General features: G+C 36.8%; 1 protein-coding gene and 1 long non-coding RNA gene across 6 annotated transcripts in view; one reads left to right on the forward strand and one right to left on the reverse strand.

Annotated features, from left to right (window-relative positions):
• The window catches only part of LOC138739429 (uncharacterized), a 112,696-nt gene extending 103,591 nt beyond the window's left edge, over positions 1–9,105 (forward strand). Inside the window, exons 2-5 of one of the 4 annotated variants that reach the window (XR_011342237.1) lie at positions 1,009–1,071; positions 4,907–4,982; positions 7,123–7,178; positions 8,320–9,105. This is a non-coding gene — a long non-coding RNA (uncharacterized lncRNA). The other 3 variants (XR_011342236.1, XR_011342238.1, XR_011342235.1) reach the window with 3 other exon arrangements.
• mtmr6 (myotubularin related protein 6) overlaps positions 1,514–15,473 on the reverse strand; it is a 55,679-nt gene continuing 41,719 nt past the window's right edge. For both annotated transcript variants that reach the window (XM_069891438.1, XM_069891437.1), the window contains exons 9-14: positions 14,226–14,351; positions 9,580–9,629; positions 7,096–7,296; positions 6,279–6,413; positions 6,070–6,196; positions 1,514–5,551 (exon numbers count right to left, since the gene is read on the reverse strand). In XM_069891438.1, the coding sequence (XP_069747539.1) occupies positions 5,291–5,551; positions 6,070–6,196; positions 6,279–6,413; positions 7,096–7,296; positions 9,580–9,629; positions 14,226–14,351 (900 nt within the window). In that variant the 3' untranslated portion in view covers positions 1,514–5,290. The remainder of the gene's footprint in view (positions 5,552–6,069; positions 6,197–6,278; positions 6,414–7,095; positions 7,297–9,579; positions 9,630–14,225; positions 14,352–15,473) is intronic.

Here is a 15,473-nt window from a genome sequence, read left to right on the forward strand (position 1 = left end):
GTGTAAACATCTCCCCTCACTTGTCCTGGTCCATCCATATTGAAACAATGGTGAAGAAAGGGCAACAGCACCTCTACTTCCTCAGAAACCTGAGGAAATTTGGCATGAGCCCTCCATCCCTTTACAACTTCTACAGGTGCACCTTTGAAAGTATCTTATCAGAGCGCTTCACAGGAAATCGCTCTGTCCAAGACTCCCAAGAAAATGCAGAGGGTTGAAGCTATCACACACACCCACACACCTCCATGGACTCCAAATGGAAAAGCAGTCAACATATTAAAGACTCATCCCATCCCAGCCAGACTCTCTTCAACCACTCACCCCTTCCATGCTGGTCAGGAGATTCACAAGTACCTCCACATTCAAGGATAGTTTCTTTCCTACCATTATTAGACTCCAGAAAGAAACCCAAAACAGTAAAATTAAGATGCATTTAGGCTCCACGATGTGTGAATATGCAGAGAATTGAGGGATATACATCATGTGTAAGCAGCAGAAATTTAATTTCCTTTGGCATCAGGTACAGTGTAGACATGATGGGCTAAAGGGCCTGTTCTCATGTTGTACTGTTCTATCATCTCTGTAAGACTATTTGTAGAGTAACAGAAGCTCTTGAAATTAATGGCCAATCTATTAGGAAAAAAGAGGCTATGAAAAGGGTACAAATATTTATAATTAAAGCAAACATGCAAGGACGACCTAATTTTTTAATGAAATGTTTCAATAGAGGATAAAGAAAATCATTTACACCTGTAGGAAGGAGCATAACTGAAAGATTTCAATACAAGAAAGGCATGAAGCAAACCAAAGGAAGTGAACAGAAACAATCCAAAGAAGGGTGGGAATTTGAACCTGCAACCTGAACAAAAGGCTGAAGCAAATCATATGGATACTGTTAAGGATGCACAGGAATGAGGGAGAATAGTACGCTGATCAATTTTATTGGGCAGACAGGATGTATTTTGAGTGAAGTATTAATGCCAATATATCCGTCACAATTCTTTTCAGAGAAAAAAGACTGGTGTCGAACTACATTGGACAGAATTCTTTCAAAGAATTAGCACAGGCACAGTGAGTGGGACCGTTAGTGCTACAAACTGATATAATTCTATAAATTATTCCTTTTATTGTCTTGAAAAATGCAAGGAAAGTGAAAGATGTTCATTTAATAGCTCAATATTTGAGCCCTATTTTACAGAAAGTTTACACAAAATAACATTCCAAGTAAACTTTGTTTTGTTTTAGATTTAAGGTAAATGTCCAGATCATGTAAAAAGCTTCCTGGAGTTTCTTTAACTCCTAACAATTCAGATGGTTGATAGCTGCTGCTTGAAGCATTTCTACTCAGGATTCAAGTATCATTGGGCCACCCAACTCCAACCTATTTGCACCCACCATCGCCCCCTCATCCCTTGCACCTTCTCATTCCCAGAATATTTTGCAGACATCATTATGCACCAGAACTATCAGCAAAACTCTGATTACAAGTATAACAAATACACACTGTACAGCATTTCTATAGAATTACAACTAGGACCCTTCTATTTATTGGTCCATAGAGCAAAACAGATACACTATACTTGATAAAAGAGGTAGGATTATTATTTACACAAAAAGACATTTAAAACCAGTACAGTATTCTATTCCTTGTTTTTACATTTGTGTAATTTATTTTCTGAATATTATTTGACATTGATTTGTTTCAACCATCCACGAGTTCATTGTTATTTACAACATTTTTGGGTAGATAAAACCTAGACTTTACTAGATCTTGAAGACAGACTTGATGGAATTATTTAATTTATTTTTCTTTGATACCATTATTTCTACATCATATTTTCCAAAATACTTTGCACCACATCATTCTTTAAGTTTTAAAAATTTTCAATGAGTTTAAAACACAGGCAAGAAATATCACAATTATTTTTAAACTAAAGTTCAATAACATTTATAAATTATGACACTAGAAATTGGTCACAACCAATAATTACTCACCATTGCTATGGAATGACCTGCACCAGTATCTTTAAAATCCAAAAACGTTGTCTTTTTGACAACTTTATTTTAACTGAAATATTCCTTGCAAACATCTGTGTGAGCAGTTCTTTCATTACAGAACAGCTACTGTAACAGAAGCATCAACTTCAAATCAGCAGGCAGTAAATGCCAGAAAACGCAGAATCCACGATCAGTCACCATTTCAAATTAGGGTTCTTTATTGAGACTAAAAGGTCCCAACCCAAAACTTTTGACACACTATTTCTACCCTTGGATGCTGCCTGGCCCACTGGCTTACTTCAGTAGCTCAAGATACCAGCATCTACAGTGTTTGTGTTTCATCATTAAATGCTAGCCAGGTTTTTGGAAGAAGATGGAGCAAAAGTTTTAACCGCAATATTCAAATTATGCCCGGAATAAAGCACCAATTCTCATTAAAGGCCTTTAAAGATTGTTGTGGAGTAAAAGGCACCCACAGTGGGAAAACTTGCCTGTGCATGCAATACTCACATTGAAAAAAAATTTTTTTTAAACAGCTCTTTCTGTCCCTGAAATTTAGTTAAACTAGATCTTATACATTATACATTAATTAAAATAGGTGAATGTTATCTAAATGAACCATTGAATTAGTCTGTGAACTTTCACCAGCTCGTTTCTCATTATTAATTCAAATTTAATTTGTGTCCTTTGCTATTTTGAGCAAATTTCACATTACTCTGCCAATCAAGCATATACTTTGCAATCTCAATCAATGTGTCAAACGAAAGGCAGTGTCAAAAAAATTGGCCCCCCCCCACCCCCCGATAGAAAGGGGACTAATTTAGACATGCTGAAAACCTTCGCTCATATCTACATTACATTGCTCATTTAAGGGTTCTACCAATTAAAAACAAGGCCACTGTTAACATTTAAAATACAATTTTCCACATTTTGTTGATATAGTGTATATAGTTACATATTGAGTGAAGATATTTTTGAATGTCTGTCGCCTACAATGAAAGGCAAGGAACTTGTGTTTATCTAGAATGCTAAAGTGCTGTACACACATTTGTCTTACATATTTAACCATTTTGTACTTGAAATAAATGTTAAATGATAGACCCATTAATGGCACTTCATTCAAAGAGAGAATAAGGTTTCATGTCCCAGAAAATACTAATAAGGCCAATTTTCTAAATGTTCACTTCCAATACAAAGCTTTGCTCCCAATTGTGCATATTTGCATATTGGAGAACCGCAGGCACTACCTATATGATTTAAAGTTAACATTAGAAAATTGTACAGTGGTCTCTTGAATAAGAGCTTTCTGTTAGATCCATATTTAAGGTGTACACCTGAATGCATGCTAGTCCTCCACATTTAGTAAATTATTAGTGTGGGCCATTCCATGAATTTTAAGTATTCTAAATTGTTATTTATTACTATAAAGTGCAAATGTATCAACAGAAAACAAATGCCACAACAGAATTTCCTGCACACCTCTTCAAATTCTTCATTACAGAACCTGCTAATATTTTTATGCAACTCTGCTTCTGCAGGCTCGCTTTACATTGTGAAAATCTGAAAATTTTGGAATTACTTGAGTATATTTCATCAGTAGTTTTAAAATAATGACTTTTAAAGTGGCTTAAACGGTTGCTAGTCAATTCTTTGTATTGCACATTTATTATTTACAAAATAAAACAATTTTAATAGCTTTCTAATTATTTAATATCTGTTATCTCACTCCAACTTTCTGAAGCTTGTGTTCAACTTCTGTAAACATATCAAGTTCAGTAGTATTACTGCAAGGAACAGTCATAAACCCTGAGGAATATGAAAAGGTTCTCACATAGGAATGGACTCTGGAAATACACTGTATATTTCATAATGCCAAACTACTATTCTGCTTTTATATTATTTCTATGGTACGTGGACGTACTCAACTAAAGTACACTGTATTCTAAAACAAAATCATGCAAAACATTGGAAACAAATCAACCATTTCAGAGAACATGAAAGATCAGGAAAGAATCAAATATTTTCATACTGATTCTAATAATAGTGTCCTGTGACTACAAAAATTACAATATTTTCAACAATTCAGAAGATATCTACTTATCAAGGAGTATGCCTAGCACAAAGCAAGTATTTTCTATCTTTACAAATAAATAGATTTCAGCTACCACAACTTATTTACATCCAATTTGTTTGTTTCTTGCAATCCCAGGAGCCATTTATAGGAAGGAAAAAATTTTCTTATTACACACATACAAGCCTCAGATAATTAAGATGCAGTAATCAAACTATCCCATATTCATTTACCCAGTCACAATAGATTAATACAATTCACACTTGCAAAATAAAAATAGCCAATCCATAAACAAAAGTTGGTTATATTTAGAGGACAACTTGTCAAGGCTGGATTAGTGCAAGTTTTAAAAAAAATCTAATTCCTGAAGAGAGAGGTATCCAATGCAATCAAGTAAACAGACGATGAACTACAGACCCTAACAAATGAATTGACTATTTTCTGAGCGAGATGCCACAAAATTCTGATGACTCATCGGTATCCTTGCCATACCAAGTTTCAAAAATAAATGTATATTAATTGATGTGGCCAATGCACTGTCAGTTTCCTTGAAAGCACAATTTAGTATTTTAAATATTAAGGTAAAATGTTCAGAATATGCAGCTAATTTCTCTTCGTAAAATCTGCATTTCCGGGATGTCGTCAAGCTTTCTGCAAGGACACTTGTACTCATTACACTGGACCTAACATAACAAGCAGTCTCACAGCAGATTTTACACTTTGGTAGCTGCACCATAACAGGGTTGTTCCACTGAATTTACACAGTATTAGTCATCAATAAAATGTAAACAGAATTCTATTCTAACCAGTAATAATTAATTTCTCATTGAGTTGCAGTAATGTTAAAGATTCAACAATCACTTACTTTCAAAGAACCAATACCATCAACTGCACTGCCCAACATTCATTGCAGGTAATTTATCTTCAATAGAACACACTGCAAGATGTTTAGACTGTATCAGTTGAATGAAGGGTCACTTTATAACTACTAAATTCACAATTTTTGGTCAGTGAAACCTCACCAATTTAGATCTGAATTAGATCAAGGCTTGTACACATCTTTAGATTGAAGTTCAGAATTAATTCATTGTTAGATATATGACAACCATGAATAATTTAAAAAGTTCAAAAGAAAATCAAAAGAATAATTGTGGCAATGATAACAGATACATGGAATGCCATGTATCTTTTTCTAAACTACAAAGACTGTCTCCTTCTGATTTAGCAGGTCATTTTTGCCATGCCAAGTTCCAAATTAACCAATGTGGGCTCAGCTTTAGAGAAATTAGATTCGAGTTCTTTGCATCCATCTTCAGACATGTTGCCTCCTTCCACTGTTCTAATCAAGTTATTTTGCACCATTGTTTGTGGTCCTATGCGCATATTTTCAGTGGTCTTCAGCATCTGTGATAAATAGCTAACCGAATGAAAAGGTTCTTTTTTGATAATAGTATGTGGTTTTTCCCCCATTTTTATTATTTCCTATATATTAAAAAAAACAGAAATTCTCAATTAATTGTGAAATCTTTGGTATGAACAAAACACAGATCAAAAGTCACACGGTTAAGATGATATGCAGTAGGAGTGACTGAAATACCCTTCATATCAGCAAATATTTAAGATTGATCTCCTGAATATGACTGTGTAGTCCACAAACAAAACCACTGAGCATTTTAAAAATGTGGTTTGACATTACTACTTCTCAAGGCCCATGGGAAGAAAAACTAACAGCTGGATAGTAGATCCTCTGATGAGATCTCCAAGAACATCTCCAAGTGTATTCGATCTCAATTCATACTGGACTGTATTAAAGAAATAAGGGAAGTCCTTCATGAGAAGTTATTAGGAACCTTTTTTGGCACTTTGACCAATCTTAATGTCGCTATTGCAAAGTAGTAGCCTACTTGTTCCTGGTCACTGAGTAAACAAAATATTGTTTTATGCAAGTATGGTACATCATACAGTACTGAAGTGGGGTCACAACACTTGTATCAACTCACTTCCTCTAGTTTTTTGGCTTCAATCTCCAGTTGTTTATTCTGTTCACTGAGAGACAGAACGAGTCCAAGTTGTGATTGCCTGGGATGCATTTTTTTATCAAACTGATGATACATACAGCGCCAAAACCTGTAAATGCAATTAAGCATTAGAAATTAGAAAAACAAAAGTTGCATTTTGGCACACAGTTTTGACAAATATTCAAACTTACTTGAAGTTGAAGGAGACAGTGTTTGGTTTAAGCACTTCATGTACGCAGGGAAGATTAGGGTCATACAGCGGGTTCAAGTATTTATGTTGATTTTCCAAAAGAAATGACCATAAGGAATGAGTCTTGAGTTGAATCCTATACAAACAAAAAATTATAAATACTGTTTTTTCAAGAATAGTGTTTAAAAACAACAGAATTGATCAAATTTAATTGTTAAGCAACCATCAATTCTCAATTAAATTTAAAATGGAGATAATTAATTATTCAGGATTAAATCACAGAACTCTGTTGCAGCCACAATAAATTTAATGCTGATATTCATAAAACAAGACACAAGTCCTTTAAAATGAGGAATGGTGAGCAATCAATCCTTTGCATCAATATGCTGTCCTATCTTTATTGTTTCTCACCTTACCTCTTCTTGTTATCTGCTTCTGTTATAATAACATTTTCTTTCTATAATTTTCTAAAGCAATATTTATGTTATAGATCAATTGTCAATAATTCTGGTCAATTTGTCATGGCAAGCTGAATTTATGTAAGATTTACATTTCAGTTCACAATCTTCTAAATAATTACAATTTTTGAGGTATATTGTGGTAGTTATTCACTGATTGCATCTCAATAATCAAAGCATTATTAATCTAGTTACATAATTCTACCTGTTAGACCATACAAAAATTAATTCTATAATGCACACAACTTTAACCTCAAACCTGCTGCACCAAAATAAATATTTCATATTTGTGCTGAGTCGTACAAACACTGTACTTCTCTCACTTTACCAAATTACTAACTAATGCGCAACATCACTTACTTCATGTCTTCTCGTTCCTTTTGGCAGTTTCCAATGAAATTCCCAAATTGGCAGGAATGAACATGTTCATGGATCTCAAGCAAGTAAGTTTCACTGAACTCAAAAACACAAGGAAACTGTTCTGTCAAATGCCATACACATTCAATAAACTGTGTAAACACTGGAGATATTTCTTTAGAGTCCCCATCAAGTTGACCACATCTACAGAATAGAAAGGAGCCAAGAAGAAAAACAAAATATATAATTCACCATGTTTTTATACGCTTATTTTTAAACCAAACAATAGCACTATTCTGGTATAAAAGACAATAAGGTAAGACAGGCCCTATAATAGCAATTTTAAAATAAAAAGGCTCTTTCCTCTGTGGATACTATTACAGTAAAACTATCTCTGCCTCAAGCAACCAGCAAATAAAAGCAAGTAAATTTTAAAAATTAAAATAAATAAGAATAAAATAATAGGTAAAAAAATACACGTTTAAAATTGTAAAAGTAAATGTTCTCTGAAGTAACACATAAACCTTTGGTGAAAATGGGAGCAAATATTCAGCCAGTGGAGTGTGTTGCTTGTGCTTTGCTCCAAGCAGTTGTTTGAATAAAGTGGTGTTTGAATAAAATGACTTCACCCAGAATAAAGAGCAGGTTAATGCCACTCGCCGTTGGGGTGACTTACTTAAAATGTCTCCTTTTGCCTGCTTAGTAAGAGTTATCTGGAAATTTGGGGGAGGGGAGCTTAATTATCTATAATGTTATTGTTCATCTCTCAGGCAGCTTCAGTGCTGGTTAAATGTTTTCAAAGAGTGTGACTGAAAATAAAGCAAAATGCTTCAAGGTTTTTATTTTCAAGCAATTGAAGTTTGTTCAGTGAAAGTACAGTATAGTATTTTTGTCTTTTAAACGGTTTCTTCTTAATGCAGGTGTATTAGTGAGAATAAGTCTCAAGCAACCGGAAAATACACTTATCCCCATAGTTGCTGGATACCAAGGATTTTACTGTATATGCTGTGTCTGCCATATCATACAAAATAAAAACAGCCTGTTCAAATGACATAAATTATCTCAAAGTAGAGTCACAAAATATGACATTATGTTTATGTCCCTCAACCAATAACCTCAGTACGAATTGGAAACAATGTCTCTTCCTCACTGAAATCAACACAGATGCACCTTAAGGACATGTGCTTAGACCACTGCTCCACTAACTACAATCATGTCTGTGTCTAGGCACAAATCAAATGCCATCTAAAAATTTGCCAATGACACCACGGTCACCAGCAGACTACAATGAGGAGCATGCAGGAGGGAGATAGATCAGCAAGTTGTGTGGTGTCACAACAACCTTGCATTCAACATTAACAAAACTAAGGAGCTGATTGCAGATTTCAGGAAGGAGAAATCAGGAGAATGCACCAATCCTCATTAAGGAGTCAGCAGGGCAAAGGGTTAAGAACTTCAAATTCCTGGGTGTCAACATCTGAAAATTTGTCCTGGGACCTCCATATCAATGCAATCAAAGGAGTTTGAGGAGATTTGGTCTGTCACCAGAGACTCTTGCAACTTTCTACAGGTGTACCGTGAAGAGTATTCTGACTGGTTGCTTCACTGTCTGTTATGGAGATGCACTACAGGGAAAAAAAACTACAGAGTCGTAAACTCGGCCAGTGCTATCATGTCTCTGTTCCACTAAAAACATCTACAAGAAGTGGTGCCTTAAGAAAGCAGCTTCTATCCTCAAGGACCCTCACCACCCAACCCACCGTCTCTTCACATTACCATCAGGAAGGAGGTACAGGAGCCTGAAGACAAACACCCAGCAGCACACAAACAGCTTCTTCCCCCATGGCCATCAGATTTCCAAACGGACAAAACAGCCTGTACAACTGTTTAGAAATCTGAATGAATCACAGACCTGACCTCACTTTCTCTTCTTTTTGCTCCAATTTATTCATCGCAATATTTGCACACTGTGATGCTGCCGCCAAAAATAATTTCGTGATAATAAATTCTGATTCTAAGGATCAGTGACTTGTTGCATTTGTTGTTCATGTGATCTTATTTTGCACTATATAACTTGCTAACATACAAAAGAGATCACTCTAAAACTATTTCCTTGTTAGCCGGCAGTCCAGGGGCTGACACAAGATGTCACGTGCAAGCATTCGATTTATGCAAAATGCATTTTTGCCACAATTTTGAAAATAATTGGAACTATGCTCCTTGTAAAACTTGATTGATGAAATGAGACCAATGTTTTACCGTACATTATCATTGGATTGTTTTGAAAAAAGGAAACAAATCAAAATAAATTGATTTGAAACACATACTGCAGATCAAACACATTATAACCTGACAGAATAGCAAATTGATTTTAAATGAGAAGTGCTCATTTAAGTGAACACTTATGGCTCTCTCTTAGTTCATATCTAGAATGAAAGCAGCCTTTACCACAGTTAAGAGTTTTCACACCAATATTACTTGCATTACCTGTCAGCAAACTTGTGACCAAATGAAATCCAGTCTTTTTCTATCAAAACCTTGCAATAGAAAACACATTAGTTATAAACATACAAAATATTCATAGAAGACTTCTTATTTACAACACTTAATGTGACCTTGTATTATCTAAAATAACAATTAGGAGAGGGATTTGAGTATGTTTAATGCTGGGATAACATAATGAACGGAATTTGCAATATTTTAAATTTAGACATACAGCACAGTAACAGGCCCTTTTGAAGGATAGGAGGAAACTGGAGCACCCAGAGGAAAGCCACGCAGTCACAGGAAGAATTTACAAACTCCTTACAGACAGCACCGAATTTGAACTCCAATCACTGGCGAAGTAATAGCATTGTGCTAACTGTTCGGTAAAATAGATGGGGGAGAGCCAGTGGATGTGGTGTACCTGGACTTCCAAAAGGCCTTCGATAAGGTCCCGCATAAATGACTGGCTTCCAAAATCAAGGCTCATGGGATTGGGGGCAAAGTATTGATGTGGATTGAGAACTGGCTGGCAGGTAGAAGACAGAGAGTTGGGATAAATGGCTCATTTTCTGAGTGGCAGGCGGTGACCAGTGGGGTACCACAGGGATCTGTACTGGGACCCCAGCTGTTCACAATTTACATTAATGATCTGGATGAGGGGATTGGATGTAATATCTCCAAATTTGCAGATGACACTAAGCTAGGAGGGGTTGTGTAATAGCGGAAGAGAGGGTCAGGAAGCTCCAGTGTGATTTGGATAAATTGAGGGACTGGGCAGATACATGGCAAATGCACTACAATGTGGATAAATGTGAGGTTATCCACTTTGGTAATACAAACCGGAGGGCAGATTACTATTTGAATGGCAATAGATTAAGAGATGGGGAAGTGCAGAGAGACCTAGGGGTACTTGTACACCAGTCTCTGAAGGCGAGCATGCAAGTACAGCAGGCGGTTAAAAAGGCAAATGGTATGTTGGCCTTCATATCAAGAGGGTTTGAGTATAGGAACAAGGATACCTTACTGCAGCTGCACAGGGCCTTGGTGAGACCACACCTGGAGTATTGTGTGCAGTTTTGGTCACCTTATCTAAGGAAGGATGTCCTTGCAATGGAGGGAGTGCAGAGGCGATTCACCAGGCTGATACCTGGAATGGCAGGAATGACTTATGTGGAAAGATTGCGTAAATTGGGATTGTACCCCCTGGAGTTTAGAAGATTGAGAGGGGATCTCATAGAGACATATAAAATTCTGGCAGGACTGGACAGAATGGATGCAGATGGGATGTTTCCAATGATGGGAAAATCCAGAACCCAGGGCCATGGTTTGAGGATAATAGGCAAACCATTTAGGACCGAGATGAGGAGGAATTTCTTTACCCAGAGGGTGGTGAATCTGTGGAATTCATTGCCACAGAGGGCAGTAGGCAAGTTCATTAAATATATTTAAGAGGGAATTAGATATATTTCTTCAGTATAAGGGTATTAAAGGTTACGGAGAGAAGGCGGGGACGGGGTACTGAACTTTAAGAATAGCCATGATCTTGTTGAATGGCGGAGCAGGCTCGAAGGGTCGAATGACCTACTCCTGCTCCTATCTTCTATGTTTCTATGTTTCTAAGTTTCTATGTTACTTTAACTATGCCATCTAATATTTCAGATGCCTTGTTTTTTTTTTAAGTTGGCATCTTGTCTTTACCATGACTTGTCTCAGGAATGATACTAAATGGACTAAAGAGGCTGCAATGCAATTGAGTCAAAGCATTCACATCAAGAATAGAATCATGGTCGAAGTCTTTGAAGAGATCTTTTAAATATACCTGCATTCTAAGCTTTGTAGGATGGGACTATGCATGTTTGGAGAGCAGAAAGCAATGAAGAACCCAGTCACACCATGCCTGTCAGCTAATTGCTTAGCCTTCTGCCTTCTTTCCAACCATCATCTTCATTTAGATCATGAGTTCTTGCAGGACCGCAGCATTCAAGTGTCTCTACAACTGTTTAATTTCTCCAATGGCATGAATGAGATTCCAATCCAGAAATTTTTTTGTCACAAGATTGAAAAGACCGACAAAACCCTTGGGAGCAGATGGAATCCTGTCTAAAGTTCTAAAGCTCAGCATGAAGTAGCTGCAGTCCACATCTGAGAAGATGAAGCTACATCAGCAGACCTCAAAAGTGCCGCTATCATGACCACTTTCAAGAAGGGCAAAACTATCTGTATGAACTGCAGATTATACCTCCCACAGGAAAAGTTATTGCTAGAATCCTCGTCAATCACCACCCACTGGCCAGTGTGCAACGAATCACATTGTGGATTCAGATCATTTTTAAAAGATTCAGATTTTTAAAGTATGCAACAAGAGAAATGCAGGAATATAAGCAAAAATGCCTATCCTTCTCAATCTCACCAAAGCTTTGAACTCCTATTCACCTTAAATTCCATCTGCAGAAGATTGTTTCCATCTTAAATTTGAATCAGGCTGCTATACAATCCATAGTCCTAACAAACAGGTGGACAACAAAGCCAATCTCAGCAAAGTCTAACTTCAAGGAAGGCTGCATTTTTTTCCCCACACCCACTTCCACCAATACTGCACCTCCTGTCCATTGACGACATCCACCTTAGCTGCTGTCTCAAGAAAGTCACCAATATTATAAAGGATCCCTATCACCCTGGTCATGCTCTCTTCTCACTGCTCCCTTCAGGCAGAAGGTACAGAACCATGAAGTCTGTCAATATCATTCATGAATGTTTTATTTCCTCCCACAGCAATCAGGCGCATGAATCTTCCTGTTCTTTTATAGAATAGGGCCAAAGATCTCTATGTACTCTTGTATGATCACATGCTTTTGCACAAACTGCACCTCTGATTATTTATCCTTTTATATTGATTTTCTTATGGTAATTTATTTTCTACTTGTTTATTAGTGTATTTTACATTCCTGAGTAGCTGTCGCAATCAGGTTCTTCAATTTCAATACATTGTACTTGTGCATGACAGTAAACTCTCATCATCTCACCACATCTCCAACAAACTTTGCACTGAGGAGAAGAAAATCTGTAGGACTAATGGCACAATTTCAAACTACGTGCTTACACACCAGAAACAAGGTCACCAAGCTTCATTATTCAAAAATGCAGGAAAAGAAAGCACCTATATTTTGAGATGGACTCCAAGTCAATCCCAGAAGATCCAATTGAGGAAAAATGTGATAAAGGTCAAGGGATCAAATCTGGCATAAAAATCACCGGGGAGAAGTAATTCTCAGCTTCTTACCTGCCTCTGGGACTTGGAACTATCTGCTGCAGGGGAAGGTAAAGATACCACTCATCCTATATCTACAAAATTCTCCAAATCCACTCGCCTGTTTGGTGACAGGATAAATGAAGCCTTCAGTTCTTCTGCCAACTAACATCCCCAACATCAGCTCCTAATTACACTATCAACATTAAAAATGAGCATCTACAACTACTGACCATGATTGAAAGATTAACTACAAAAGGGTACGATTGTGGGATGCACACAAAGTAACAATCAAGGGAAGGTATTTCTGAAGATACTCAGAGGGACAATGTGTGAAAAATCTTATCTGCATCCTTGAACAAATGGGCCACCTGAAACCTTGATGAATCATGGTAAAATTAATCTAGGTCAACAAAACAATTACGTAAAGAAATGGCATCACAGTAAAAGCTATATTGGCAGCTGGAGTTGCAATCCTTTCTCCTTCAGTGAGCAGCATATTGTAAAGGATACATTCTTTCCCCAAATTTGGGAATCAAATGGTACCCAAGGTGGCCTACATTGCAAAGAACTTGCAGAACACTTGTTTCAGATAGGCAAAAGGACAAGATTAGTTTAATTTGCAGAGAGATGGGAAGGGGTTGAGATTTACTCCTGCCCAACCCGACAGTAGGTATCATTCTAGAATTTATGAAACACGAAGTAATAGCAAATTACAGCTACCTGGTTCTTGTGGCTTCAATTCTATTGACTGAGTGATATACTTTGAATCATATTCTACCTGCTATCAATTATGCAGGAATTTTATTTGCCAAAATGTGGGATGATGGCAATGAGAAGTGAAACACTTACATTTAAATATCCTTCTCAGTGATAAAGTCATGACAAATTTCAATTCAGGCTGGAAATAATACAGGATTAGCGTCGCAGTTATCGCATTGTTCTCCCAGCGCCACGGACCTGGTTTGATCAAGCATTGACTGTAAGGAGTTTGTATGTTCACCCAGTGTCTGCATGGGTTTCCTCTGGGTGCTCCAGTTTCTTCCCACCATTCAAAAATGTACAGGGATTGTAAGTTGGTTGGTATATTTGGTGGGCATAGACTCGGGCCGAAAAGGGTCCGTTACTGTAGCGCAAGTCTAAACATTTTTTTTTAATTTGTAGGCTATTTTGGAACTAATAGTGTAAATGGCAGTAAAAGTTAATCTCCATTGTTCAAGGACCAGCAGGCATGGCAAGTATAATCAAAAGGAAGCTCAACCAACTGGTTGCCTATATGATAGTTTGTACATTATCCAAACTAGTATAATTTAACATGCCCAGTCAAGTGGAACAATAAATTCTGAACTGTTTTCATCACACAGAGCTTTAAGAAAAAAAGAAAATTAGTTCTACCTACCATAAATCCTTTTATTGTCCTGTAATATGGATCCAACAGCAAAGAACCCAAAGAACAGACCTGTGCAGTTCGATCCCAACCATCAGAGCAATGGACTAGGACACTACCACCATCATATCCAACTGCCTGCACAAAATAGCGAGAAAGGCAGATCATAGGTTCATTTAAATATTTATTTTGGATATAAAGCACATCTTACAATTCTCAGAGAAATTTGAGGTGTACATATTATTTTTGATATGTCCCAGTTATTACTGCTTCAAGATACTATACATTTTAATTCTTGGGTCACAGGAAAGCATTAATATTCCCAAAATATTAATGACCTTTGTTTGTGAAAGTTTCTGTGTTCTGTGGAGGGAGTAATATATTTTGGGGAAAGGACCAGCACTGTAGGCATCAAAGCTCTGAGATTCAATAATAGAGATTGAGGGAAGAAAATAAGGCTATATATTGGGGAAATCTGTTCAAATAACACTGTCCAATTAAGATTTTTCTTCCTGAACATCTTTGAGTGTATTTTATGGATTTTGGGGTGCTGGATCACGAACATCACCTTAAAACTTTTCTATCACGTACCATTTGTTTAGATATAACCCATTTTTGTGATTTCCTGACATACTTTAAGTCTATATCATGCATATAAAACGATGAAGTGCAACATGTCATTGAAAATTAATTTTCTAATTTACACTTGAGACTTCTTCCCTGCTGATCTTGGTGTAGTCAGTGACGAACGTGGTGAAAGGTTTCACCGGGACATTGAAACCAGTTGGGAACTGGTTAAGCAACTGGAATCCATCAATGCTGGCCAACTTTTGTTGGACACTGGCACAAGAGGTAGCAGATGCCAAATACAAACAAGTCAATTGTATTTGTGCAATGTGTCAGCATCATTATGCTATCAATTCTGGTGCAAGTTTGACCATTTTACTCTTTGTATAAATCTGGCTTGAAAAGATTCCCCCTCAATAATGAGGGTTTTTTCCAACGTAAACAATGGCAAGCAGGAGAGATCAGGAACGAATATGGACAGCATGTCCCTGTTAGAGTGAGAGGCAAGGCTGGTAAAATTAGGGAACCCTGGATGACCAGAGATGTAGAGGTTCTGGTCAAGATAAAGGAGGCATATATCATTTATAGACATTTGCAAACAAGTGAATCCATTAAGCAATGCAGAGAGATAGGAGTTCACTTAAAAGGGAAAAGTGGGTATGAGATAAGATTAAGGTTCATTCTAAGAGATTC

The sequence above is a fragment of the Narcine bancroftii genome, chromosome 7 (genome assembly GCF_036971445.1).
Source record: "Narcine bancroftii isolate sNarBan1 chromosome 7, sNarBan1.hap1, whole genome shotgun sequence".
NCBI lineage: Eukaryota > Metazoa > Chordata > Chondrichthyes > Torpediniformes > Narcinidae > Narcine > Narcine bancroftii.